The 26,910-nt window shown below is 51.4% G+C and overlaps 1 protein-coding gene across 4 annotated transcripts; it reads right to left on the bottom strand.

The window, feature by feature from the left end:
- Nucleotides 1–386: 386 nt before the first annotated feature.
- ttc17 (tetratricopeptide repeat domain 17) lies at nucleotides 387–26,655 on the bottom strand. 4 transcript variants are annotated; one of them, XM_035396741.1, is made up of 25 exons: nucleotides 26,452–26,655; nucleotides 25,549–25,638; nucleotides 24,041–24,210; nucleotides 23,354–23,465; nucleotides 22,074–22,205; nucleotides 21,651–21,760; nucleotides 21,137–21,284; nucleotides 19,938–20,077; nucleotides 19,458–19,618; nucleotides 19,032–19,147; nucleotides 18,107–18,253; nucleotides 17,791–17,906; nucleotides 17,464–17,617; nucleotides 17,157–17,228; nucleotides 16,154–16,378; nucleotides 15,315–15,492; nucleotides 10,009–10,152; nucleotides 8,995–9,266; nucleotides 8,105–8,255; nucleotides 7,112–7,232; nucleotides 6,084–6,243; nucleotides 5,756–5,839; nucleotides 5,547–5,666; nucleotides 4,534–4,677; nucleotides 387–636 (listed from the first exon to the last, which is right to left on the bottom strand). In XM_035396741.1, exons 1-25 carry the CDS (start codon nucleotides 26,617–26,619, stop codon nucleotides 505–507), a joined length of 3,567 nt encoding a protein of 1,188 aa, XP_035252632.1. In that variant the 5' UTR covers nucleotides 26,620–26,655; the 3' UTR covers nucleotides 387–504. The 4 variants fall into 4 exon arrangements, with proteins under 4 accessions (XP_035252632.1, XP_035252633.1, XP_035252634.1 ...); XM_035396742.1 differs by having other exon boundaries at nucleotides 8,995–9,263; XM_035396743.1 differs by lacking the exon at nucleotides 10,009–10,152.
- Nucleotides 26,656–26,910: the final 255 nt, after the last annotated feature.

The following is a 26,910-nucleotide window of genomic DNA, read 5'->3' as shown; positions in this document are numbered from 1 at the left end:
ATTGCTTAATGACACGAAAAATAAATCTATAAAATAAGACTCAAGAACTGCTTCTCTCTTCAGTTTCGTTTTTTTTTTTGGGGGGGGGGTTAACCCTAAGACCCTTGGTCTGCCTAACAGTCTGGCTTGCCTCTAACCATGCCAAAAAGCGCTATACGCGCTAGACTCTTATCGGAAACGGATGATGCTTTTAATCACGGGAACAGCGTGTTGTGTAAGTGTGTCTGCACGACCGTGTGTGTGTGCGTGTGCGCATGTAAGTCTGTGTGTGTGTGTGTGCGCATATAAGTGTGAGTGAGCATGTGCGTGTGCATGCGTGCGTGTGAGTGTGTGTGTCTGAGTGTGCATGTAAGTGTGTGTGTGGGTGAATGAGCGTGTGAGTGTGTGCGTGTGTGCAAGCGTGTGTGTGTGTGTGTGCGTGTAAGTGTGTGCGTGTGTGTGCATTATGCGTGTTTGGCTCCCTCTCTGGGGTCCGCCCCCTGCCCCGCCCCCTCCGGGCCCGACCTATGGCGTGCGGCGCTCCTTCTTGGTCAGCAGGAAGCACTGGATGGCGCGAAGGCGGTCCTTCGCCGGGGCGAACTCTGGCTGCAGCTTCAGCGTGTTCTCATACCACAGCATGGCCTTCTCAAACTCCTCCTGCAACCAGAGAGAGAGAGAGAGAGAGAGAGAGAGTCTTTAAAACCAAAAAAAGCTTGTGGTCCTGACAGCATCAGAAATGAGATGCTAAAACACAGCACTACTGAGCTGCAGAAGGCTGTGCTGAAGTTATTCAACCTGGTACTGAGCTCTGGCTGCTTTCCTGACATCTGGAACCAGGGGCTTATATCCCCGATTCACAAAAGTGGAGACAAATTGGACCCTAATAATTACCGAGGCATCTGTGTAAGCAGTAATCTGGGGAAGTTATTTTGCAGCATTCTTAATACAAGACTTTTAAACTTCCTTAACGAGCACAATGTCTTGAGTAAGAGTCAGATTGGCTTTCTACCAAACCACCGTACAACTGATCATATTTACACCCTACACACCCTAATAAATAAACATGTACACCAAACAAAAAATGGAAAAATTTTCGCATGTTTCATTGACTTCAAAAAAGCCTTTGATTCTATTTGGCACCATGGCCTATTCTATAAAATTATTCAAAGTGGTGTAGGGGGTAAAGTTTATGACATATTTAAATCTATGTATACAGGAAACAAGTGTGCGGTACGAATTGGCAATAAAAGAACTGAGTTCTTCACGCAAGGACGTGGTGTGAGACAGGGCTGTAACCTCAGTCCAGCATTGTTCAATATATACATTAATGAGTTAGCGGTGTTGTTGGAACAGTCTGCAGCTCCTGGTCTCACACTGTGTGACAAAGAAATCAAATGTTTGCTTTATGCAGATGATCTGGTCCTGCTGTCACCCACAGAAAAAGGGTTACAGCAACACCTAGATCTTCTTCAGCAATACTGCCAGAACTGGGCCCAGGCAGTAAATTTTAAAAAGACAAAAATCATGATTTTTCAAAAGAAGCCCAGATGTCAGGAAAACAGATACAAATTAACTCTAGGTAACACCGCCCTAGAGCACACTATGAATTATACCTACCTTGGTCTGACAATCACTGCATCAGGAAGTTTCCGCATGGCAGTAAATGCATTAAAAGAAAAAGCTCGAAGAGCAACATATGCAATAAAAAGACAACTTTTCAAACTAAAGCCGCGTTTCCACCAAAATTACCCGGAACTTTCAGTCCCAGGAACTACTTTACCAGGAACTAAAAGGTTCCTTCAGCCAATGGTTGTCTACGTTTCCACCGGGGTCTAAAGTACCGCGAAGATTAGGCAAATTAGCCCACTGACGTTGTCGTCGGTCCATCTGTCATATGATTTCTTCTGTAACCCCATACTACCATCGACGTAGCCTACATTATTTTCTAATAACCGGGACAGCCCGGAGGGGTTTATTCCACTTATATACAACGGGTTACCAACAATGACTATATATGGTTACTTTTGTATTTATTGATTTTCATATATCCTCTCAAACACATTCATTAACAGCAGAAAACATGCACACGTTGTAAACAATTTGCTGTTTTATTACTTTCTCGTCGTAAATTCCATATAGGCTAATCGCAAAATGACAAGAATAGAACGAAAACTCGGACTTGCGTGAAAATGTAAATTAGTAGTGGTACAGCCACCGTTTGCTTTCCTTCGAAGTTACTGCTAGCCGAGCAGCGAAGTGTGCCCTCCAGATGCGAACCATGCACCATAAATGAGTCCATAGTCTTCCTGGTCTTTTCGTGGAATTGAAAAATGGCAGTAAAATTACGGCAGTCTGAAAAAGCTAAAGGGAAGATTACTAGAATTAACCTGTTATTTTACCCGGATAAAAAGTGCGGAAGGTGATTTCCAGTTTGCTTGTACTGTATCACCAATGTTAATTATGCAGAACTACCGCATACCTCACATAACTGTATCAAACGTTTTGAGTCAATTACAACGGGCTAACAAAGAAAATCCGGAAGAAAATATTCAGCAACCGAATTAATCCGTTTGAATGTTTTGGTAGCCTACATAATATGCTGTCACAGAACGAATGCTTAGCATTGTATAAAACGAATACTAAAGCAAGAAAAGAACAGAAGAGCACACGTTATAATTCCAAGACGTTGACAGGCTATAACCAAAAGTAGGCTACTGCGCCGCATAACATACAAGTTTGATTTGAAGTTATTATGAAAATAAATTGGTTTGCCGCTGCATATTTTCAAACATGGCGGGTAATGGCGGAAAATAAATACAACACAAATGCTACGAGTACTCGACCAATCAGAAATGTTCAGCGCTGCAAGCTCCACCCAAAAGGTTCCTGTACTTTCGGAAAGTACTACCCCCCGAGCAGGAACGTTTTGGGGGGTAAAACAAAGCCCCCAGAACTAAATTTAGACCCTAGTTCCTGCGGTGGAAACGCACTGAGTTCCTCAAAAGGTTCCTAGTTCCGGGGTATAGTTCCTGCGGTGGAAACGCGGCTTAAATATCCCAATTAGAATCTGGTCCAAATTATTTGACAGTGTAATTCAGCCTATTGCGCTTTATGGAAGTGAGGTCTGGGTTCCACTCAGTCAGCAAGACTACACTGCATGGGACAAGAATCCAATTGAATCCCTACATACTGAATTCTGCAGAAATATCTTGCAAATACCAAGGAAAACACCAAACAACGCATGTAGGGCAGAATTAGGCCGATTCCCATTGGTAATAAATATACAAAAAAGAGCTCTAAAATTCTGGATACATCTCAAATCAAGTCCCAATAACACGCTACAATTTAAAGCGCTAAAATCCCAAGAACTGAACCCAGAAAAGAGTCCCCTCAGTCAGCTGGTACTGAAGCTTACTAATTCTATAACCCAAACTAACCTGCATCACGCTCAGACCAGCACTGCTTACCAGCCGCAAATCAGAATAACCCAAATTATGCAACAAACAAAAAATCTGTATTTGGAACATTGGGATAAAGAAACCAAAACACAAAGTCGACTAAATTGCTATCGAACCCTGAAAAAAGACTATACTCCAGCAGAGTATCTCTTCTCTGTCAGAGATACAAAGCAGAGACGGATCCTGACCAAATACAGACTCAGTGACCACACCCTTGAAATTGAAAAAGGCAGACACAGAAATTCATGGCTACCAAAAGAAAAACGAATATGTGGTCACTGCAAGACAGGAGAGGTTGAGACAGAGATGCACTTCCTCCTAAATTGTACAAAATATACAAATATTAGAAAAATATATTACCAAAAATTCTCAGAAATTATACAAAACTTCCATTCTTTATCAAAGAACAAAAAATGTGCAGTCCTATTAGGACAAGGTCCAACAGCCCCAATTGCGGCTCAATATGTCTCAGCTTGCCATAACCTGAGGGACACTGAGTGACCATTGTACATAATTATAATTATCTATTTATTTATTTTATTAATAATAATAACAATAATAATAATAATAATAATCATAATAATAATTTTTTTTTTTTTTTTTTTTTATTTATTTATTTATTTATTTATTTTAATAGAATGTTCATTATTAGTATTCCACTGTAAATATGTATTTTGAATTGATTTATGATGCTTTGGCAATATGTACCTATGTATTTCCTGCCAATAAAGCAATTTGAATTTGAATTTGAGAGAGAGAGAGAGAGAGAGAGAGAGAGAGAGAGAGAGAGAGAGAGAGAGAGAGAGAGAGAGGGAGGGAGGGAGAGAGAGAGAGAGAGAGAGAGAGAGAGAGAGAGAGAGAGAGAGAGAGGGAGAGAGAGGGAGGGAGGGAGGGAGGGAGGGAGGGAGGGAGAGAGAGAGAGAGAGAGAGAGAGAGAGGGAGAGAGAGGGAGAGAGAGAGAGAGAGAGGGAGGGAGAGAGAGAGAGAGGGAGAGGGAGAGGGAGAGAGAGAGAGAGAGAGAGAGAGAGAGAGAGAGAGAGAGAGAGAGAGAGAGAGAGAGAGAGAGACACGGCGATGTACCGCCACGGCAACTCACCATGGCGATGTAGACGTTGGCGAGGGTGAAATGGTTGACGACGAACTGCGGAGCGATCTCCACGGCCATGCGGGCCACGGTGAGGGCGTCGTCCCAGAGCCGGGCGTTCTGGAAGATGTTGGCCAGGCTGATGAGCGGGACGTCCTGGGGGCGGGGCGGGGGGGGAGGGGGGGCGGACAGACAGCGAGACAGTACGTTATATTTCCCTGTAACTGCAGGTCAGAAACTTTACCTGCAGTCGCTGTGAAAATGGGAGCTTTCTGCACTGGCCATGAAGGCATGTGATTGGCTGAATAATGAGCCAAGATCCCCCGCAAAATACAACATGCAGATCTACGTCTGTCACCGGACAGAAGGTGTGTTCTTCACAAAGATTTCACACAAGTTAATACTGCGTTTATTTCTGGAGAACAACATCATCTTACATGGGTTAGTCACAAGCAGGATCCCGGACTGCTGGGTTACTGGCTATCTGGACCGCTGGGTTACTGGCTATCTGACTGAAGTGTTTACATGACTAATGACATGAAGGCATTCTGGCAGATTGCAGGTGACTGGCTGTTAATGACAATTCTACAGACTCTCACAACAACAAGAGCCACACACAGGCCCCGAATGAGCATCTGGAGAGAGGGGGGGAGAGGGGGGGAGGGAGGGGGAGGGGGGGGGGGGAGGGAGGGGAGAGAGAGGAGAGAGAGAGAGAGAGAGAGGAGAGAGAGGGAGGAGAGAGAGAGGAGAGAGAGATAGAGAGGGAGTGGAGAAAGAGGGAGGAGAGAGAGGGGGGAGAGAGGGAGGAGAGAGATAGAGAGGGAGTGGAGAAAGAGGGAGAGAGGGAGGAGAGAGAGAGGAGAGAGAGGGAGGAGAGAGAGATAGAGAGGAGTGGAGAAAGGGAGAGAGGGGGGAGAGAGAGGGAGGAGAGAGTAAGAGAGAGGGGGGAGAGAGAGAGAGAGGGAAAAAAAGAGAACTGGAGGACGGAAGGGCAGGTGTGGGGGGCTCGTGGGGGGGTTCAGTACCTTCATGTGGTGGGGGGCGTGGTTGAGGGCCTGCCGCAGACAGTCAATGGCCCGCTTGCCCTGACCTTTGACCCTCCAGTAGAGAGCGGCCATGCTGGACAGCACCCAGGACGTCTGGTTCTGGAAGTCACACACACACACACACAGTGAGCTAGCTGATCATATCACACAGTAGTTTGTGATTGTCCCCCCCGTGGATGCAGACCTACCTTCTCCAGCACCTTGGCGATGCGGGTGCCCACCTGCTCGAAGGACTGGGGGGGGAACTTGTCTTTGCCCAGGTTCTGCAGCACCTGTGTGGGGGGGGGGGGGGGTGATTATTATCATTAGCATAAGGGCGAACAGGAGACAGGTACTGGAGGGGGGGGTGTACAGGAGACAGGTACAAGGCTGGGACGGGTGTCCTCATTCACATGAAGTTTAAGAGCACACACAGGTAAGCTCTGGCAGGTGGAAGTACAGGTGTACAGGTGTACAGGTGTACAGGTGAGGTACAGGTGCGGTACAGGTCTGCCCGGGGTGGGGGTGGGGGCGTACCTCTCGGAGCTGGCTCTCCCCGGTGTAGTGGATGCCAGCGCGGTTGGCCACGCCGCCCAGGTGGTCGAGGGTGTGCATGCTGGCGGGCAGGTTGGCGCTGCACACGGGCTCCACCGCGGGCTCCTGCAGGGCCGTGGCAAAGTCGATGTGTTCCGTGATGCTGGGGGCGGAGACACACCATTATTACATCATCACCAACGGAACCCTGTCACCGCCGTCACGGCAACTGTGGCGCATGACCGCAGACAGGAAAGCTCTGTTCAAGCAGCACCGCGGGACAACAGGCCACACGGCCTGCAGGGCTCCAACACTCCTCAGGGTCAAAGCTGCGAGTGTGTGTGTGCGTGTGTGTGTGTGTGCGTGTGTGAGAGAGTGTGTGTGTGTGTGTGTGTGTGTGTGAGCATGAGTGTGTTGTGTGTGTGTGTGTGAGAGTGTGTGTGAGTATGAGAGTGTGTGTGTGTGTGTGTGTGTGTGTGTGAGAGAGTGTGTGTGTGAGAAAGTGTGTGTGTGTGTGAGTGTGAGTGTGTTGTGTGTGTGTGTACTTGCGTGTGTGTGCGTGTGTGTGTGTGAGTGTGAGTGTGAGTGTGTGTGTGTGTGAGTGTGTGTGTGAGTGTGTGTGTGTGTGTGAGTGTGTGTGCGTGTGTATTTGTGTGTGTGTGTGAGTGTGTGCGTGTGTATGTGTGTGTGTGTGTGTGTGTGTGCGTGTGTATTTGCGTGCGTGCGTGTGTGTGTGTGTGCGTGCGTGTGTGTGTGTGTGTGTGAGTGTGTGTGTGTGCGTGCGTGTGTGTGTGTGTGTGTGAGTGTGTGTGTGTGAGTGTGTGTGTGTGTGTGCGTGTGTATTTGCGTGCGTGCGTGTGTGTGTGTGTGCGTGCGTGTGTGTGTGTGTGTGTGAGTGTGTGTGTGTGCGTGCGTGTGTGTGTGTGCGTGTGTGTGTGTGTGTGTGAGTGTGTGTGTGTGAGTGTGTGTGTGTGTGGGCATGTCTGTGCGTGCGTATGCGTCACGCGCGGAAGGTTCCGGTTCTCGCTCACTCGATGTTCTTGGCGGACACGGCGAGCCAGGTGCTGGCCACGGTGCTGGGCTCCAGCCGCCGCGTTCGCTGGCACTCCTCCGGACCCGGCCAGCCCAGGCTGGCGTAGTCCCGCCAGCGGCCTGCGGGGGCGCAGGAGAGCAGTGCTCAGAGCAGTACATACACACACACACGCACACACACACACAACACACACTCAGGCTCTCACACACACACACACACACACACACATACACACACTCATGCTCTCACACACACAACACACACACGTGAGGTGCAGCGCAGGGCCGTACCTGAGGGGCCGGGGGAGGGGATGGTAGACTGTGGGGGGGGGGTGTACAGGTGAGGTACACTGTGGGGGGGGTGTACAGGTGAGGTAGACTGTGGGGAGGGTGTACAGGTGAGGTAGACTGTGGGGTGGGTGTACAGGTGAGGTACACTGTGGGGGGGGTGTACAGGTGAGGTGCAGCGCAGGCCCGTACCTGAGGGGCCGGGGGAGGGGATGGTAGACTGTTGGGGGGGTGTACAGGTGAGGTAGACTGTGGGGGGGGTGTACAGGTGAGGTAGACTGTGGGGGGGGTGTGCAGGTGAGGTGCAGCGCAGGCCCGTACCTGAGGGGCCGGGGGAGGGGATGGTAGACTGTGGGGGGGGTGTACAGGTGAGGTAGACTGTTGGGGGGGTGTACAGGTGAGGTACACTGTGGGGGGGGGTGTACAGGTGAGGTAGAGTGTGGGGGGGGGTGTGCAGGTGAGGTGCAGCGCAGGCCCGTACCTGAGGGGCCGGGGGAGGGGATGGTGGGGGGGGGGTGTACAGGTGAGGTACACTGTGGGGGGGGTGTGCAGGTGAGGTGCAGCGCAGGGCCGTACCTGAGGGGCCGGGGGAGGGGATGGTGGGGGGGGGGGGTGTACAGGTGAGGTACACTGTGGGGGGGGGTGTACAGGTGAGGTAGACTGTGTGGGTGGGTGTGCAGGTGAGGTGCAGCGCAGGCCCGTACCTGAGGGGCCGGGGGAGGGGATGGTGGGGCCGCTGATCTCCAGCACAGAGTGCCCGGCGGACTGCTCCCCCTGCTGGCCCTCGTCCTCGCCCCCCCCTCCGTCAGAAGACTCCACCTTGGGCTTCCGCACCCTCTTCACCTGGAAGGTGATCTGAGGGACGAGAAAAGACACCTCCCGTCTTTTAGAACTGAAGCACCCCTCCCATTTGTGAGCCACAGCCTACACCCTCCTCTTATTCTCTGAAACGGAGCACAGGCCCGTCAGGTGACGCGTTCGCCTCACACGCGCTCTCATCCTCGCTTCTGTAATTGTCGGCATCACGTCTGATCTGGCAACGTACTCAAAAGCTGCGTTTCTGCAGCCTCAGCACAACTCGCTGGGTTGAACTGAAGTGGACATCCCTAATTAATTTAGCATATCCACAAATATCATTACCATCATCATTATTATCATTGCTATTCACCTGACAGTAAGCTTGTAAAACAATCATGAAGATACAAAACAAGATGGTAAATGGTAAATGGACTCCATTTATATAGCGCTTTTATCCAAAGCGCTTTACAATTGATGCCTCGCATTCACCAGAGCAGTTAGGGGTTAGGTGTCCTGCTCAGGGACACTTCGACATGCCCGGGACGGGGTTTGAACCGGCAACCCTCCGACTGCCAGACAACCGCTTTTACCTCCTGAGCTATGTCGCCCCTTGAGATGACACTGTAGCATCAGCTCAGTCCAGCTCAGTTAGCCTAGGATGGATAGTCCTGAAGGCTGTTTAAAAAGACAGCGGTAACGACGGTAAGCCCGCCATCACGCGGGATGGCGGTGAGCGTTGAAGGTCTAAAGGAAACCCCCGCCCCCGCCCCCGCCCCCGCCCCCGAGCGCCACGTACCCACTCAGCCCCCTCGTCGTCCTCGCAGTTCCCCAAACAGGGCCCCCCGCCCCGCCCCCCCTCGCTCTTCAGCACGCGGATGCCCCGCAGATCCCCCCGTCTGCCCCCCGCGTCCAGCGCCCCCTCGAACGCCCCCATCAGCTCCTCCTTCAGCTGCCACTCCTCCTCTCTCTCCCCTCCTCCTCCTCCTCCTCTTCCTCCGCCCCGCTTCTCCTCTACGCCCTGCTCCTGAGACTCCACCTCCTCAGACCCATTACTGTCCAGCACCACTGCTAGAGGGGGGGGGGGGGGGAGGAGAGAGAGAGGAGAGAGAGAGGGGGGGAGGGGGGAGGGAGGGAGGGGGAGAGAGAGGGAGGGAGAATTAGACCAAACCAAATTATGACTAAAGAAAAGGAAAACTACATCACTTATTGGAACAAAACCACACAAACTGAACACAAACTTGAATGCTATACGGCTATACACCACAGCAGACCATTAGGACCATGGTGACTGATAACATACTGAGAAAAGCATCGACAGAGTACAGACAGAGAGTATTACATTACATTACATTCATTTAGCAGACGCTTTTATCCAAAGCGACGTACAAAAGTGCATAACATGGTCATTGGAACAACTACAAAACACAAGTCCGATAAGGTACGATACTCATTTTGTACAGCTATTTATAGCCAAGAAGTGTGTAGCACAGCCTGGCCATAGAGACCGGCCGCCACAGGCAGACCTGGCTGCCCAGAGAAGACAGGCTGCTCCCACTGCGATCAGGGGGCAGTGGAGACAGAGCTGCCTTTCCTCCCAGAACGCACAAAATACCAGGACACAAGGAAAAACTCCTCTTCAAAAAAAGAACCTTTTTACCAAAATTCACGAATTACACTAATCTAGAAAAGCTGCCCTATGTGGGGGAGGAGTCAGTGGTGTGGGGGGCGGGGTTATGGTGAGTGACAGGAGGAAGCGAGATACGCGCTGGTGTGGAGGCGGAGCCAGAGGGGCGAGGGGGGAGGGTCTTACTCTCAAACAGGAGGGAGTCCTCCACAGGGGACAGGCCCAGGGGCGGGGCTGCCGCGGGGGGGTCCTGATTCTGCAGGGGGGAGAGGGGCTCGCCCTCCTCCTGGTGAAGCTCCACATACTCCTCCTCAAAACACGAGGAGCCCTCTGCGCGCACACACACACACACGCACACACACACACGCGCACACACACACACGCACAAACACACACACACACGCACAAACACACACACACACGTATACACACGCGCGCACACACACACACACACACACACACGTATACACACACGCGTATATACACACACACACACAAAGACCACACACAAACAAGAAATAAGCACATACACAAAAACACATTTAAACACTTAAATACTGACATACTGACATGTTTTAGCATGAAATTAACAGCACCTCTGTCGCTCCAATCACGCAGGTCAGTTTATGGGCATAAATAACTTATTGCACTTTGTATTATCGTCCTGATGTTGTGGCTTGTACTGCCCCCTAGTTTGACATAGTGAACATTATTCTGACCTAACCTATGCTGTGTGAACTGGACTTTGTGTTCTTGGCTATGAGTAACCGTACGAAATGAGTATTGTACCTTTTCGAACCTGTGTTTTGTAGCTGTTCCAATGACCTTTGGTATGCACTTCTGTACGTTGCTTTGGATAAAAGCGTCTGCTAAATAAATGTAATGAAATGTAAATGGATTTGCAGTGTGCATAAGTGATGCTTACAGTAAAGTGGATGTGTGTAGTATCCTTACTGTGATGCTCTCTCTGATACTAAGGGTATGAGAGAGTGTGCATGGCATTAAGCACGGGCTGAGCCCACTTTCTCAGGTGCATATGTGCCAACACAAAAACATTCAAATTTACCGAAACTTTATTTAAAACTACGCCGTTCTGGAATGCCCCGCTGACTTCACACACCTACAGCCACACACACTCCCGCAAAAAAAAATAATCTGAAGGACGACACGACTGTCGCTGGCCAAGCACAGTCCCTAATCACGACCGAGGCCGAGTCTGAGACTCGGGAGCAGAACCTTCTGATGTTTGAAATTAAAAGAAGCGAGGAAAATTAAGCCATCCAGCGCCCTCTCTCTCGCTTCTTCAGACAGGCACTGCCACCTAGTGGCCAGACCAGGTTTTTGCACACCTTTTTTATGTGGGAAAAGCAGAGTCTAGAAGCTCATTCTGAAGAATGAAGGAGAGAAGATAAGGGAGGGAGAGAGGATGCTCGCTCGCTCACACACGTACGTACGTACGCACACACACGTGTACACACATAAGGATGAGTAGCAATTAGCCTGCATGTGTCTGCATGTGCTTGGCACATAAGCCAATGCTCTGTGCCTGTGTGTGTGTGTACAAGCGTGTGTAGGTAAGAGAGAGAGTGTGTGTGTGTGAGTGTGTGCGTTAGTGTGTGTAGGAGCGCTGGTGTGTATGTGTGTATGTGTGCGCGTGCGTGCGTGACAGAACAGTGTGTGTGTGCGAGTGTGTGTGTATGAGAGCATGAGTGTGTGTGTGTGTGTATGTATGAGAGCGTGAGTGTGTGTGTGTGTGTGTGTGTATGTATGAGAGCGTGAGTGTGTGTGCACACGTGAGAGTGTGAGAGTGTGTGTGCCTGTGTGAGAGAACGAGTGTGTGTGTGCGTGTGAGACAGCATGAGTGTGTGTGTGCGTGTGAGAGAACGAGTGTGTGTGTTTGTGTGTGAGAGAGCGTGAGTGTGTGTGTGCGTGTGTAAGAGAACGAGTGTGTGTGTGTGTGTGTGTGTGTGTGTGTGAGAGAGCGTGAGTGTGTGTGTGCGTGTGTAAAATAAAGAGCTTTCTAAATAAGGCAAGCGCTATTTTTAGCTGCTTCAATTATTGAGCGCCCCGTTCCTCCCTCTACTTCAAAGCCTTTTCCCCGTCGCTCCCGACAACAGGGGGGAAGCGGCGGGGGCGTGTTTGGGCTGGGGGACGGGGGGAGCTGCAGCGATGGAGGGATGGAGACGGAGGAGTAAAGCTCAAGTGCACTGAGGCAAACCCGGGACGGAGACAGGGAGGCTAAATGTGGAATGAGAATCCCAGAGCCCAGCTAAAATTAGCCCTCACCCCCTGCACCAGCAGAGAGAGGGAGAGAGAGAGAGAGAGAGCCCTCACCCCCCTGCACCAGCAGAGAGAGAGAGAGAGAGAGAGAGAGAGAGAGAGAGAGAGAGAGAGAGAGAGAGAGAGAGAGGAGAGAGAGAGAGAGAGAGAGAGGGAGAGAGAGAGAGCCCTCACCCCCTGCACCAGCAGAGAGAGGGAGAGAGAGAGAGAGAGAGAGAGAGAGAGAGAGAGAGAGAGAGGGAGAGAGAGAGAGAGAGAGAGGGAGAGAGAGAGAGCCCTCACCCCCCTGCACCAGCAGAGAGAGGGAGAGAGAGAGAGAGAGAGCCCTCACCCCCCTGCACCAGCAGAGAGAGGGAGAGAGAGAGAGAGCCCTCACCCCCCTGCACCAGCAGAGAGAGGGAGAGAGAGAGAGAGCCCTCACCCCCCTGCACCAGCAGAGAGAGGGAGAGAGAGAGAGAGAGAGCCCTCACCCCCCTGCACCAGCAGAGAGAGGGAGAGAGAGAGAGAGCCCTCACCCCCCTGCACCAGCAGAGAGAGAGAGAGAGGGAGAGAGAGAGCCCTCACCCCCCTGCACCAGCAGAGAGAGAGAGAGAGGGAGAGAGAGAGCCCTCACCCCCCTGCACCAGCAGAGAGAGGGAGAGAGAGGGAGAGAGAGAGAGCCCTCACCCCCCTGCACCAGCAGAGAGAGAGAGAGCCCTCACCCCCCTGCACCAGCAGAGAGAGGGAGAAAGAGAGAGAGCCCTCACCCCCCTGCACCAGCAGAGAGAGGGAGAGCCCTCACCCCCCTGCACCAGCAGAGAGAGGGAGAAAGAGAGAGAGCCCTCACCCCCCTGCACCAGCAGAGAGAGAGAGAGAGCCCTCACCCCCCTGCACCAGCAGAGAGAGGGAGAGAGAGAGAGAGAGAGAGAGAAAGAGAGAGAGAGAGCCCTCACCCCCCTGCACCAGCAGAGAGAGGGAGAGAGAGAGAGAGAGCCCTCACCCCCCTGCACCAGCAGAGAGAGGGAGAGAGAGAGCCCTCACCCCCCTGCACCAGCAGAGAGAGAGAGAGAGAGAGCCCTCACCCCCCTGCACCAGCAGAGAGAGGGAGAGAGAGAGCCCTCACCCCCCTGCACCAGCAGAGAGAGGGAGAGAGAGAGCCCTCACCCCCCTGCACCAGCAGAGAGAGAGAGAGAGCCCTCACCCCCCTGCACCAGCAGAGAGAGAGAAGAGGGGAAGCGAGAGAGAGAGAGAAAGAGCAAGAGAGAGACAGAGAGAGAGGGAGAGAGCCCTCACCCCTATACCAGCATACCAACACAGCTGGGGGGGGAGAGAGAGAGGGAGAGAGAGAGAGAGAGAGAGAGAGAGGGAGAGACAGAGTGAGGTTCAGCCATAGGGAGGTATGGATGGGGAAAAGGAGGAAAGGAAGAGAGGGATGGAGAAGAGAAATTAAGATAATGGGAGAGAGGGATGTAGAAGAAGAGAAGGATGAAAGCAGAGAAGGAGAGGAGGGAGAGATGGAGGGAATAAAAGGTGTGGAAGTAGATGGATGAGTGAGTGTAGGAAGAAGACAGTCAGAGCTGCACTTTTCTTGTTTTGAGTCCTGCAGAGTAGCCTGCCTGGTGTGCAGTGAGAACACTCTGTACTATGCAGTCTTATCAAATATCGCTTTTAAATTGTCAAATAAATTCACTCACTCACTGATTCATTCACTCACTCACTATAATCCAGGGGTGTTCACTGCAGACAACAGTCTTTGGGGGACTGCAAAGGGCATAATCTCTCATGTACTGGAAATTAATTTGTTCATTTCATAATACGCTTCTCTGGCATTTATGACAGCTCTGAATTTGCCATGGCTGTTCACGATGGGTACGGAAGCCTCCTAAGATCCAGATGTTGCCAGGTCTTAGTGAATAATGTGCCCTTTCAGATTAATGTGACCGTGTGAGCACTGTTTCTGCTCAGAATGACTGAGCCACTGCTTCATACTGAGGGAGGAAGCAGCTGGAAACTGCAGTTGGGTCCCTTTTGCAAAAACAGAAATGAACTTGATGGGCACTCAGCTACTCGACCGTCTTGTGTGTGAACCTGAATCGCTGTCCATAACATGGGTGAGCATCTGAACGTGTGCTGTTGAAAGCCTGAGAAGACAGTCAGAGGACGACAGGTGACCTGGCATTATGCGTGTTCCAGGACTCCACGGCTGTCGCTGACCTGGCGTGATTGTGACATCAGCATTAGACTGTCCGGTTATGAGCATTCTTTGTATCTTTGCATGCTCACGTTTTAAAGGGTTAATCAGACATTTAAACATCAACGTCTAAACTGAAGCAAAATAAAGACGCAAGTGAAAGCTTCCTAGTCACCGTAGCAACAAAAACACATCCATTCACACCGAATTCTCAATTCTGCCTGCGGTAACAGGCACCGCTCTGATTGGTGTAACACCCAGACGACACACTTTCACAAAGCACCAGAGGGCACAGAGGGCAGCTATTTTTAACCACCCTGTTTTAGTGGGGGAGTATAGTGTGCAAGTGTAAAGTGTGCGTATAAGGTATAAGTGTAAGGTGTGTGTAAGTGTAAAGTGTGCGTATAAGGTATAAGTGTAAGGTGTGTGTAAGCGTAAAGTGTGTGTATAAGGTATAGCGTAAGGTGTGTGTAAGTGTAAAGTGTGCGTATAAGGTATAAGCGTAAGGTGTGTGTAAGCGTAAAGTGAGCGGGTTTAATGTCTGAAAGTGTAATGTGTGTATAAATTTAAGGTGTGTGTAAATAACGTGTGCAAGTGTAAGTTGTGTATAAATGTAACGTGTGTGTAAGCGCAGCATAAGTTTAACGCGTGTAACACCTGTGTAAGTGTAACACGCACATGAGTTTTGACGCGTGTCAGTGTAACGCATGAGTAAGTTTAATGTGTGTAACGGGGGTGTAAGTGTAATGTGTGTAACGCGTGTGTAAGTGTAATGTGTGTAACGCGTGTGTAACGGGGGTGTAAGTGTAATGTGTGTAACGCATGTGTAACGGGGGAGTAAGTGTAATGTGAGTAACGCGTGTGTAACGCGTGTGTAAGTGTAATGTGTGTAACGCGTGTGTAAGTGTAATGTGTGTAACGGGTGTGTAAGTGTAATGTGTGTAACACGTGTGTAAGTGTAATGTGTGTAACGGGTGTGTAATGCGTGTGTAACGCGTGTGTAACGGGGGTGTAATGTTTGTAACTGCAGGGCGGTGCTCACGCGGGCAGGGCAGGTCGTAGAGCAGCGGGTAGAACTGCAGGCAGCGCAGGAGGGGCAGGCTGGCGCTGCACTGGGCACACTCCGCCCGCATGGAGAGGACCCGCCGAAACACCGCCAACGCCTCTCTCACCCTCCCCCGGGACAGCTCCACACTCACACGACTGAGCACCGTCAGGGGCTGGGGGGGCGGGGGGGAGACAGAGGTAGGGAGGGGGGGTTATTGTGATATTCCTCTTTCAGTACAAGGTGTGAAATGTAAGGAGATGGAGCAACAGCAGACGGCACCACAGACAGTGAGCCCAGGCAAGAGCTCAGGTGAGATTAGAGCACAGGCAAGAGCTCAGGTGAGATTAGAGCACAGGTGAGGTTAAAATGCAGGTGAGATTAGAGCACAGGTGAGGTTAAAATGCAGGTGAGATTAGAGCACAGGTGAGGTTAAAATGCAGGTGAGATTAGAGCACAGGTAATAAATAAATATTGTCTTTGAGAATTAAACTCTCTTCATTTGCAAGGGCTATCAAGCCGAGGTGAGAGCACAGGTCAGGTGAGAGCGCAGGTGAGAGAACAGGTGAGGTGACAGTGCAGGTGACAGCGCAGGTGAGGTGACAGCGCAGGTGAGAGCGCAGGTCAGGTGAGAGCACAGGTCAGGTGAGCGCGCAGGTGAGGTGAGAGCGCAGGTGAGAGAACAGGTGAGGTGACAGCGCAGGTCAGGTGAGAGCACAGGTCAGGTGAGAGCGCAGGTGAGGTGAACGCGCAGATGAGATGAGAGCGCAGGTGAGGTGAGAGCGCAGGTGAGCTGAAAGCACAGGTGACAGCGCAGGTGCGTCAGGCTCGGTCACCTCGGAGGCGTTGACGGCCAGCGCTTCCTGGAGCAGATGCCCCGCCTCCTCACTCAGCCCGTGGTGGAGCAGCAGGTTGGCGGCGTTGACCAATGAGAGGTCCCGGTGCTGGGGCGGGGCAGAGCGGAGGGCGTGGCGCATGCAGGACAGAGCACGCGTCCCGTTCCCCTTCGCTCGCCAGAACAGACCCGCCTCATTCTGCACCAGCCACAAGGGGGCGCTAGACTGTGGGCAGAAGGGAATTACACACCATACACACACTCAACACTCAAAGCATCACTTCCTACACAGTACTGCAGATTTACAGCACATCTGTATATCCAATAAACTATTTCTTAATCAAATTAACCTAAATATCAAACGACTGATGTAGAAATATAACTGCTTAAACCAGGACTGCACTGAACGCACCTGAATGCAACTTTCCTCACAGTCACAGCACATGAATGCTAACGCTAATCAAGAGGCCATTTTCCACAGTTAATGCTAAATGCTACCTGACTGAGCCTGTCACACCTGTCCACGGTAACCCCGGATACTCCGCCCACTGACACACTCTGAGCCAATCACCTGCCTCCCACCCCACCGTCAGGTTTGCTCTAAAAGAGAGACCTGGCGTGTGTGCGTGCGTGTGTGTGTGTGCGTGTGTGTACGTACGTGTGTGGGCGTGTGTGCGTGTGCGTGTGTGTGTGTGTGTGTGCGTACGTGTGTGTGTGTGTGTGTGTGTGCGTACGTGTGTGTGTGCGTGTGTGGGCGTGTGTGTGTGTGTGTGGGCGTACGTGTGTGTGTGTGCGTACGTGTGTGTGTGTGTGCGTGTGCGTGCGTACGTGCGTGTGCGTGCGTACGTGTGTGTGTGTGTATGTGTGCGTGTGCGTGCGTACGTGCGTGTGCGTGCGTACGTGTGTGTGTGTGTATGTGTGTGTGTGTGTGTGTGTGCACGTGTGTGTGTGCGCGTGTGTGTGCGTGTGTGTGCTCGTCCCCTGGGTTAGGGACACACACTCACCTTCTTCAGAGCCTGGGCGATAAAATCTCCCGTCTGCTCCAAATTCAGCCCCCCGCTCCGAGACCTCAGCACCTGCATGAGAGAGAGAGAGAGAGAGAGAGAGAGACACACACGTACGCACGCACACACACCACGTGCACACACACACACACACACACCACGTACACACACACACACACACACACACACACACATCAGTATAACCGTTTTTTATGAAACAAGGGTAGGTGTGGCTACAGGGATGGGGGCGTGGAGGGAGGGAAGGGGCGGGGCTCCACAGCTGAGGGATGAGGCCAGAGACACTCACCTGAGCTGCATGAGGATCAGGAAGCCCCTCCCCCTCCAGAGCCCGCGCCACCGTGTCTGGCAGGTGCCCGGGGAGGGGCTGGGGGTCAGGACCGCAGTCTGGGGGGGTCGCGGTCAGGGTGGGGGAGGCGTCTTCATACAGTTCACGCTTGAGCCTGCAGGAACAGCCCAGAGCTCAGTCACTAAACTGCAAGCGTTCTTTTCAATCCTACCATACGCCCACCAATCATGACCACACCAACCCAACATTGCCCATTAAAACCCCATTTTAATTTATTCATTATTCTTGGTCACGTGACCACCGGGCGAATGGCAGTGGCTCGCTCACCCAAAGCCACGCCCCTCGGGCGTGAGGAAGAAGGTGGGCAGCAGGTGAGGGGGGGGCAGGGAGGGGAACATTTGGGCGCAGTCTGTCCTCCTGGGCCACAGCAGCGCCTGCCACTCCTGCCGGGACACATCACATGACACGGACGCTGTGACATCACCGTGTTCCAACACAATGCAGGACACACGCCACGCACTCACACAGGCACACACACACATGCACACAAGCATGCACACACATGCACGCACGCACACACACAGGCACGCACACACAGGCACGCACGCACACACACAGGCACACACACACACAGGGAGCTCACCGATGCAGGTGCTGGGTCTCTGCCCCAGAATGCACCTGGGTCGTCGCCCCCAGAAACAGAGGTGTAGGGCTGGGGGTTGCGGGTTTCGTTCACACTCATCTCTGAGCTCAGAGGCACGCTGGTGGCTACGGACATCTCTTCTCCAAACTGCACAGAGAGGAAACCCACAGATCAGCACAGATCAGCTGAGATCAGCTCATATTAGCACTAATCAGCTAAAATGAGCTCAGTACCGTACAGGGGTGTACCTGTGTGAGTATGTACTGTACAGGGGTGTACCTGTGTGAGTATGTACTGTACAGGGGTGTACCTGTGTGAGTATGTACTGTACAGGGGTGTACCTGTGTGAGTATGTACTGTACAGGGGTGTACCTGTGTGAGTATGTACTCTACAGGGGTGTACCTGTGTGAGTATGTACTCTACAGGGGTGTACCTGTGTGAGTATGTACTCTACAGGGGTGTACCTGTGTGAGTATGTACTGTACAGGGGTGTATGTGTGTGAGTATGTACTGTACAGGGGTGTACCTGTGTGAGTATGTACTGTACAGGGGTGTACCTGTGTGAGTATGTACTGTACAGGGGTGTACCTGTGTGAGTATGTACTGTACAGGGGTGTACTTGTGTGAGTATGTACTGTACAGGGGTGTACCTGTGTGAGTATGTACTGTACAGGGGTGTACCTGTGTGAGTATGTACTGTATAGGGGTGTACCTGTGTGAGTATGTACTGTACAGGGGTGTACCTGTGTGAGTATGTACTGTACAGGGGTGTACCTGTGTGAGTATGTACTGTACAGGGGTGTACTTGTGTGAGTATGTACTGTACAGGGGTGTACCTGTGTGAGTATGTACTGTACAGGGGTGTACCTGTGTGAGTATGTACTGTACAGGGGTGTACCTGCGCGAGCAGGAAGGGCAGCTCACCTGGATGTAGTGCACACTCTCAAACTGGTCGCCGCGGTGATAGCGCACTGGAAGATCGAACGGACAGAACAGGCTGTGCTGCTGCTGCTGCCCAAGACGACACATCTGGTGGTTCCCTGTTAGACACACACGTATATACCCCCCGCGTGCACGCACGCACACACACACGCAAGCGCACACACACGCACACACACGCACACACACACACACACACACACACACACCCCCGCACACACACACACACACACACCCCCGCACACACACATACACACACATTTTCAATAAGAATTTCAGTCATTTACATGTCACTGTGTTTATTTTCGCTAAATGTAAGAAGTTGTCAGGCGTCTACCTGAAGCATAAAAACCCTGTAACAGGAAAAGGAGTTAGTGCCCCTGGCCCCTCCCCCTTCCCAGCATGCCTCACCCAGCTGCGCCTCCTTGGCCATCTGCGTCTCGTGGATGATGTTGCGGAGAATCTGCTCCTCCTGAATGAGCTTGTGCTTCTCCAGCGCCTCCTGCTGGCGGAGGTAGTGGTCGTGCTGTCTCTGGTACTCCTTCAGCTCGTTCAGAGTGCGCTGCAGGGACCTGTCCCGCGAAAAACCCGCCAAAACCAGAGGAAGCAAAGTTCACAAAAGGAACACACACACACACACATTATACACAAACACACACACACACACATATTATATACGCGCACACACATTATACACACACAAATTATACACACACACTACACACACACACAAAAAGTAACAGAAACAATACACAGAGTAATTTCCCCCAATCTCCACCCCATTTACAGAAATTTACCATTTAAGGCCAATTAGCCAACCCCAAAAGGCGCTGAGGCCCCTCCCCCCAGGGGTGAGTGGGCGGAGTCGAGCCCTGGGGCCCCGCCCCTTACCGGTGCTGCGCCTCCAGCCGCTGCTCCAGCTTCTGCTGACAGAGGACGGCGTGTTTGCGGCGCAGGGCCTGCTCGAACCCGGGCCGCGCCCGCAGGGCCTGCTCGTAGCACAGCACCGAGTGGTTGTACTCTCCGAGCATCTGCACACACACACACACACAACACAACCGTGACACAACCACAACGCAGGTAAAACACAACCACAGCACAACCGTGACACAACCACAACTACAACACAACCGTGACACAACCACAACACAAACCATAACACAACCGTGACACAACCACAACGCAGGTAAAACACAACACAACACAACACAACCGTGACACAACCACAACGCAGGTAAAACACAACTACAGCACAACCATAACATAACCACAACACAAACCACAACACAAACGTGACACAACCACAAGCAGGTAAAACACAACACACAACACAACCGTGACACAACCACAACGCAGGTAAAACACAACACACAACACAACCGTGACACAACCACAACGCAGGTAAAACACAACACAACACAACCGTGACACAACCATAACACAAACCACAACACAACCATAACACAACCACAACGCAGGTAAAACACAACCACAACACAACACAACCGTGACACAACCACAACATAGGTAAAACACAACCACAACACAACCATGACACAACAACAATGTGGGTAAAATACAACCACAACCACAACGCAGGTAAAACAACCACAACACAACTATAACATAACCATGACACAATCATAATGCAACCATAACATAACCATGACACAATCATGACAACCATATTGCAGGTAAAACACAACCACAACACCACCATGACACGACCACAACAGGCTGTAGGGAGTACAGGCCGAGGGCTGTAGTGGCTGTAGTGTGTACTGGCTCTGGGGTGTACAGGCCGTGGGGTGTACAGGCTGTAGGTTGTACTGGCTGTAGGGTGTACAGGCTGTAGGTTGTACTGGCTGTAGTGTGTACTGGCTCTGGGGTGTACAGGCCGTGGGGTGTACAGGCTGTATGTTGTACTGGCTGTAGGGAGTACAGGCTGTATGTTGTACTGGCTGTAGGGAGTACAGGCTGTATGTTGTACTGGCTGTAGGTTGTACTGGCTCTGGGGTGTACTGGTTTGGGGGTGTACAGGCCGTGGGGTGTACTGGCTCTGGGGTGTACAGGCTGAGGGGTGTACTCACGGCGTAGATGTTGCCCAGGGTGTAGTGGCTGGTGAGGAGGTCAGAGGTCAGATCCAGGGCAGCGTGCGCCAGCACGGCTGCGTCGGCGGAGAAGTGGGCGCGGTGCAGAACGTTCGCCATGTTGACCAGCGCCACGTCCTTGTGCTGCCTGCAGGGGGCGATAAACAGGCGTCTGCAAACTGAGCGCGTACAGCAAACCACCTGCGCTTTCCTACACTGAATCAGTTCATTGTGCCATTTACAACACAAAACAAACCTATTTATTCGTTTAACATTTGGTTAGTCGCTGAAATGCACAACGGTTCCCTCCACATTGTCACTGTAAATGTGCACCACTGGCAAAAGAACGTCACACAGCTCCAGACGAAAGCGTAGAAACATCTTCTTTCAAAACTTTGTTTTGAAAATAACTGAAATAAAATCTTTAATTATTCGGACGTAAGCCCTGGGGAAGCTTTGAGGGGTAGGAGGAAGCAGAAGCAGGGAGGAGGAGGACGGGACAGGGGGACTGTACCTGGGGGAGAAGTGCAAGGCCCGGACGGCACAGTCCACCGCTTTTTTGGGCTTGTTCTTCATGCGCCAGTAGAAGGACGCCAGGTCATACAGCACCCAGGAGGAGGAGTTCTGCAGAGGGGGCGGGAGCCAGGGCCGGCAGGCTTTTTAATTGGACAACTCCACCTATCAGCCACAGTCATCAAACTGAAGCAAAGGCACTCTGTTTTGGCCAGACAAATCAGCAGAGAAGGCCCAGCTCAGGCTCTCAGTTAGGCGTCTGTGAAGCTACGCAGGTGAGGAAGCCTGTGAAGGCCCCCCCGGGTTCAGACGGTTTCGGGGCGGCTTGGCCGTTCTGCTGAGCGCCAGTGCGCCCCCCTCAGTACCCCACAGGCTGTTCTGCAGGGACCCGGGGTTACGGTTACCACGGTTTCGGCTCTCTCACCCGCACCAGGCCCTCGTGAATGCGGTGTCCCGCCTCCTCCACGTTGCGCCCCAGTTTGTGGGACAGCGAGCTGAAGATGGGGTCCTCGCTGGACAGCAGAGGGGACGTCAGGTTGACCCTCTCCTGCACACCCTAGAGCACAAACAGGGGGGGTCACTCCAGGGGTCACACGAACATCAAACTCCAGTCCAGCAGGGGGCGCTGTGGCTGCAAGTGTAACTCCAGTCCAGGAGGGCCGCAGTGTCTGCGGGTTAAACTCCCATCCTCGGGGGCCGCTGTGTCTGCGGGTTTAACTCCAGTCCAGGAGGGGGCGCTGTGTCTGCGGGTTTAACTCCAGTCCAGGAGGGCCACAGCGGCTGTGGGTTTAACTCCAGTCCTGGAGGGCCACAGTGTCCGCTGGTTTTTAGGGTGTGTTTTGGCACCAGTGGTGAATTTAAGTCATTTGATTGGCTCATGAATCCGAACACTGTGAGCTCAAGGCCTTAACAGGCAGCTGACTGAAACCAAAAACCTGCAGACACTGCGGCCCCCTGGGGATTCAGTCTGACACCTCCGCCCCAGGCAGAGCTGGCAGCTTATTTTCACAGATGCCGCTTGAGATTGGTCCATCTGTCCCCAGACGTCGCTAGAGGACGCAATGACGTTAAAAAAAAAAACAAATAAAAAAACACACGTGCATGAAAACTGCCATTTTGAAATTTACGCAGCCAGCGCATCTCCTCCAGCAGTGAGGGCGGGTAGCTGACTGCACACTGTCTGCTCTCAGTGACGCAGCAAACACACGCTACGCTGGCTAACCAGATGGCCAGCCCCCTAATCTTAACTCTGACCATTCTGCACCTGTAGCTCAGACGCTGCACGTTGATGCAAGCTATTAATATTCATGAAGAAGGCGTGTTCCTCAAACAAAAAAAAGCAGCAGAGGATACACCGTCCTTGGGCAACTTATTCATGAATATTCATAGACAGGAATACGCGACCGGACAGCTCCTTACAAAGTAACCTCCAAGAGCAAGGGCGTGCGGAAGGTGGAAGAACGTTGACCGTTTGATTACTAAGAGCCGGTGTGGGTGCAGGGCTTTTGTTTTAGCCCAGCACGAAAACACCTGATTCTACTTCTCACAGTCTTGACTGAAGACCATGATTAGTCAGTGATTTAAATCAGGTGCTGTAGAGCTGGGCTGAAGCTAACACCCACACCCACACCCACACCGGCCCTGTTTGGGTAAGGCTGGGCACCGCCGCGGTGGAGCACGGCTGCAGCGGAGCGGGTGACTCACGCGGAGATGCTGGAAGGCGTGGATGCTGTACGGAAGCTCAAAGATCTGGCTGCAGTCCGGCTCCTCCAGGTCCGGAGGAAGGGGAGACCTGGAGTCCACATAGTCTTCAGGGCTGCAGGACAGAATGAATCAACCCTTCTGAAGAGGAGGCTCGTCGGAATGTTCCAGTGTTCCAGAACTCCACTGCTTCCAATTACCAGCAGCGATTGTGACATCAGAACTTTCAGTTACAAATATTCTAAACACATGTTTCTGATCTCACGCCTTAAGGGGTTAATCAATTACTCAATTAACAAAAAAGAATTCCCTGGAATCTGGAATTTGAACCGGTAACTTTGTGTCACATGCACAGTTCAGTAACTACTGCCCTGCACTGCAGTTCCATGATTCCCAAGAAAAGCAAACACGCTGCAGTGACCCGACAGAACAGGTCCAAATGAATAACAGCAGATTATTTATTTACTGAGCAGCCCATTTCCAGAGTGACTACCAAACACAGTTCACATTTTTTACACACAACCCGTTTCACAAAGCCAGAGATTTCACTCTTGCAACTGAGGCAAAGCACGTGGGCTGAGGAGTTCGACAGCAACACCCCCACCGGGGATTACAGGATGCTAACGCTGGAGCTTCCCGAGCGCTACGCTGCTACGCTGCTACGCTGCCACGCTAGAGCGGCGCGGTCACCTGATGTCCTTGCTCTCCAGCGAGATGAAGGTGCCGTCGTACAGGTCCAGGTCCCCCAGCGGCACCTTGGCGGTCACGCAGTCGGGGTCCTCCTTGTAGTGGCGCTGCTCCAGGCCCGTGTCGCGGTCCTCGTTCTCCTCGATGTGGATCTTCTGCGCCACCAGCTGCTTCTGAACCGCGCACAGGGGAAAGGTCGGAGGTCAGCGGGGTCAGGCAGGCGGGCGCGCGGAGCCTACCGCCAGCGAACCTGGCGTTCTGCTGTACAGATCTTTACCCGCTGCATCACAGCCGGCCACCCCGAAGCAGCAGCGCTCTGCGTGGTGGTGATGACTCACTCACTCACTGATTAACCCGCACTTTCACTCAGGAGGCTCGGGGGTGTTAATGAAGGGCCTTAACAGGCACAGGGCTCCACGCCTTTATTTTCCACAGAAGAAGAGACTCGACTGGCCGCCTCTCCACTATGTTCCATAAGTGGCTTTTGTCGCTTGCCAGGGCCACCATTGTAAATAAGAATTTGTTCTTAATGACCTGACTGGTGAAATAAAGGTGAAATTAAAAAAATTAAATGAATAAACCAGTGGGCTCGTCACAGTCGCTTATTTTACTCGTCCTCGTCTCCTCGGCCCTCACGTGACCCGGAGCTGGACTGAGGGCCGCCATCTTTAAGGACGTTTCAATCCGCTAAGGCTCCGCGGAGGAGGGAGGAGGCTCCCGGAGGATGCTTCAGTGAGGGCGCACGAGAGCAGCCTTCGCAGAAGCACTTTATCAAACCGCGTGACGCATAAACAATCCACCTGGGGATCCACCTCTCCACATCTGCCACGTCTGTAACTGACACGCCTTCAAACTGACGCTTGACTGACCGAGGACATTCCATTTGCCTAATACGTGTTCCCTCAATTTCTCTGTCTGTCTCTCATATCTCATCCTTGCGTCTCTTCCATACGTCCTACTTTGCATGGAGCTAAGAAGCAAGGAAAGGACGCGAGGAAGAGATGTAAGGAGTAAGGAAAGTAAGTGACTGGAATGAACCCAGTGTGTGCGACAGAACAAAAGGGTCGGGAAATAAGCAACGTTAGGAAGATGGATAACCTGGACCAGGAATTGCCCAAATAGAATAAAATGGCAGAGCATATTTTGAAGTGAAGTGAAATAAGCTGGGGAACAGAGTCCACTGGCTCAGACTGTGGTGAGCACTATTCAACAGGAAGTCACAGGAAGAGCTCACAATGCCTCTAACTCGTGCAATCTAAAATGTAATAATTTCATGCCACTAACATTGTTTATGCAGGCATCAACCGTAATGAGTCTCTCCCACAAAGAGTCAGTAAACTTTTTTTTTTTTAATTCTGACTGAAGCAATGACTGGACAACTAAGGCCTTTCACTGTGACCATTCCTGAATCTTGGTCAGGCCATGGAAACACAGCCATACTCCGCCAAGCCTTGCTCTCAAATACTCCGCGCAGAGCTATTTTTTATTTTACACCCCAAGCATCCTCTCACCTCCAGCTCCTTGAGGTAGTTTACCCGGTGCTCCTGCCGCATGAAGATCACGAGGTCATGTGGATGCTTCAGGTTGAGTGGAGAATCCACCTGTAACATCGACACGTTTGGATCAACAGAAACATACGGGTAATCACAGTGGCAGCAGCGTACAGTTAGCCAGGTCACTAGCTACCACAGGAAACAGGCATCAAGTTGAAGCCGTTGACATAAACCGGCGCCCTGCCAAAGAGTTATGGAACAATAACTGTATTTATAACCCGGTGTATGGTTCATTAAACAGTGTGGACGATGCGTCATGCAACGCAATTGTCGGTTCAAGGTGAAAGCAGGTAAACGTAGACTGTCTTTAAGAGCCAAAAACAGTAATAACTGTCGTCATGACAAGGTACAATTTCGTTTAATCCTTACGAAAAGTCAGATGATAAGTACACCTGGTCAGGAATGAACGTTACATAGATAACGTTAGCCAGGTACTCATTAACACACGCACGCTTGTGTCAACAATTAGCCAATGATAGCTACCCAACAAACATATAATTGGCTTTGTAAAAGCGATGTCGCACTGTGGTGCCTAATAATAAGTCATATTATTTGTATAACTAGCCCAGTCAGACGCATAAACCGACATAAACCCGTATTATCTTGAATCTCTCGCATCATTTTTGCTCACTTGCCGGTAGTTACACAGCGAGCAAGGATTAGCCTGCTATCAAGCAGGCTATTCAGTGAATATACAGCTCACCAGCTTAGCTATAGCTGTAGTTAGCTAGCAAGAAAGGCATCATGTAGTTAGCAAATGCTAATGTTTACACGGTGAGTAATGCTAAGTTGGCTAGCGCTTACTGTTAGCCACATAGCTAACAAGCTAGCAATATCAATCATTACAGGCCGATATCGTACTTGCTGTTGAATTTTTCCATCTTCTGTGACAACCCAGTGGGTGGTGGCGCCACCGAGCTCGGTCAAAAGTATGACAAAAAGGAGAAAGATCCTGGCAAAAACAGTCGCTTTCTGTGGGACACTGGTACATAGATGGGTACCTGGCCCGCTTATGCTCAGGTCCGCCATCTTTATGCCTGCTTGTTCTATGAGAAAGCGTCCGGAAACGGAAGTCAGTCGTTGCACGAGCTTGGACCGGGAGGTTCCCGTGTTGCTCTGTGTGGTGTCGGAGAGCCCCCTCCATGATGGTAAGGTCAAAATTTTATATTCTGAAACCGAATCACTGCTGATATCTACCATGTTTGCTGTAGTGAAGTAAAAATCATAATTTTCCAAATCACTACCTTTAATTGCTTCTAAACTTGGTTTTAAATTCGTTTTCATATAGTGCCTTGGTCAAACAATGTTCAAAACAATTTG

This window comes from Anguilla anguilla, chromosome 16 (assembly GCF_013347855.1).
Source record: "Anguilla anguilla isolate fAngAng1 chromosome 16, fAngAng1.pri, whole genome shotgun sequence".
NCBI lineage: Eukaryota > Metazoa > Chordata > Actinopteri > Anguilliformes > Anguillidae > Anguilla > Anguilla anguilla.
Note: the sequence above shows the minus strand (reverse complement) of the source record. Positions and strands in the feature narration are given on the sequence as shown.

Bases quoted from the DNA above. Each gene is read 5' to 3' on its own strand.
- ttc17 (XM_035396741.1), bottom strand. From the start codon at position 26,619: ATGGCGGACCTGAGCATAAGCGGGCCAGGTACCCATCTATGTACCAGT. The intron at 21,285-21,650 runs GTACAGTCCCCC...CGCCCCCTGCAG, and splicing joins GCCTTGCACTTCTCCCCCAG to GCAGCACAAGGACGTGGCGC. The intron at 17,618-17,790 runs GTGAGCGAGCCA...CTGTTCCTGCAG, and splicing joins CCCGAGGGGCGTGGCTTTGG to GCTCAAGCGTGAACTGTATG.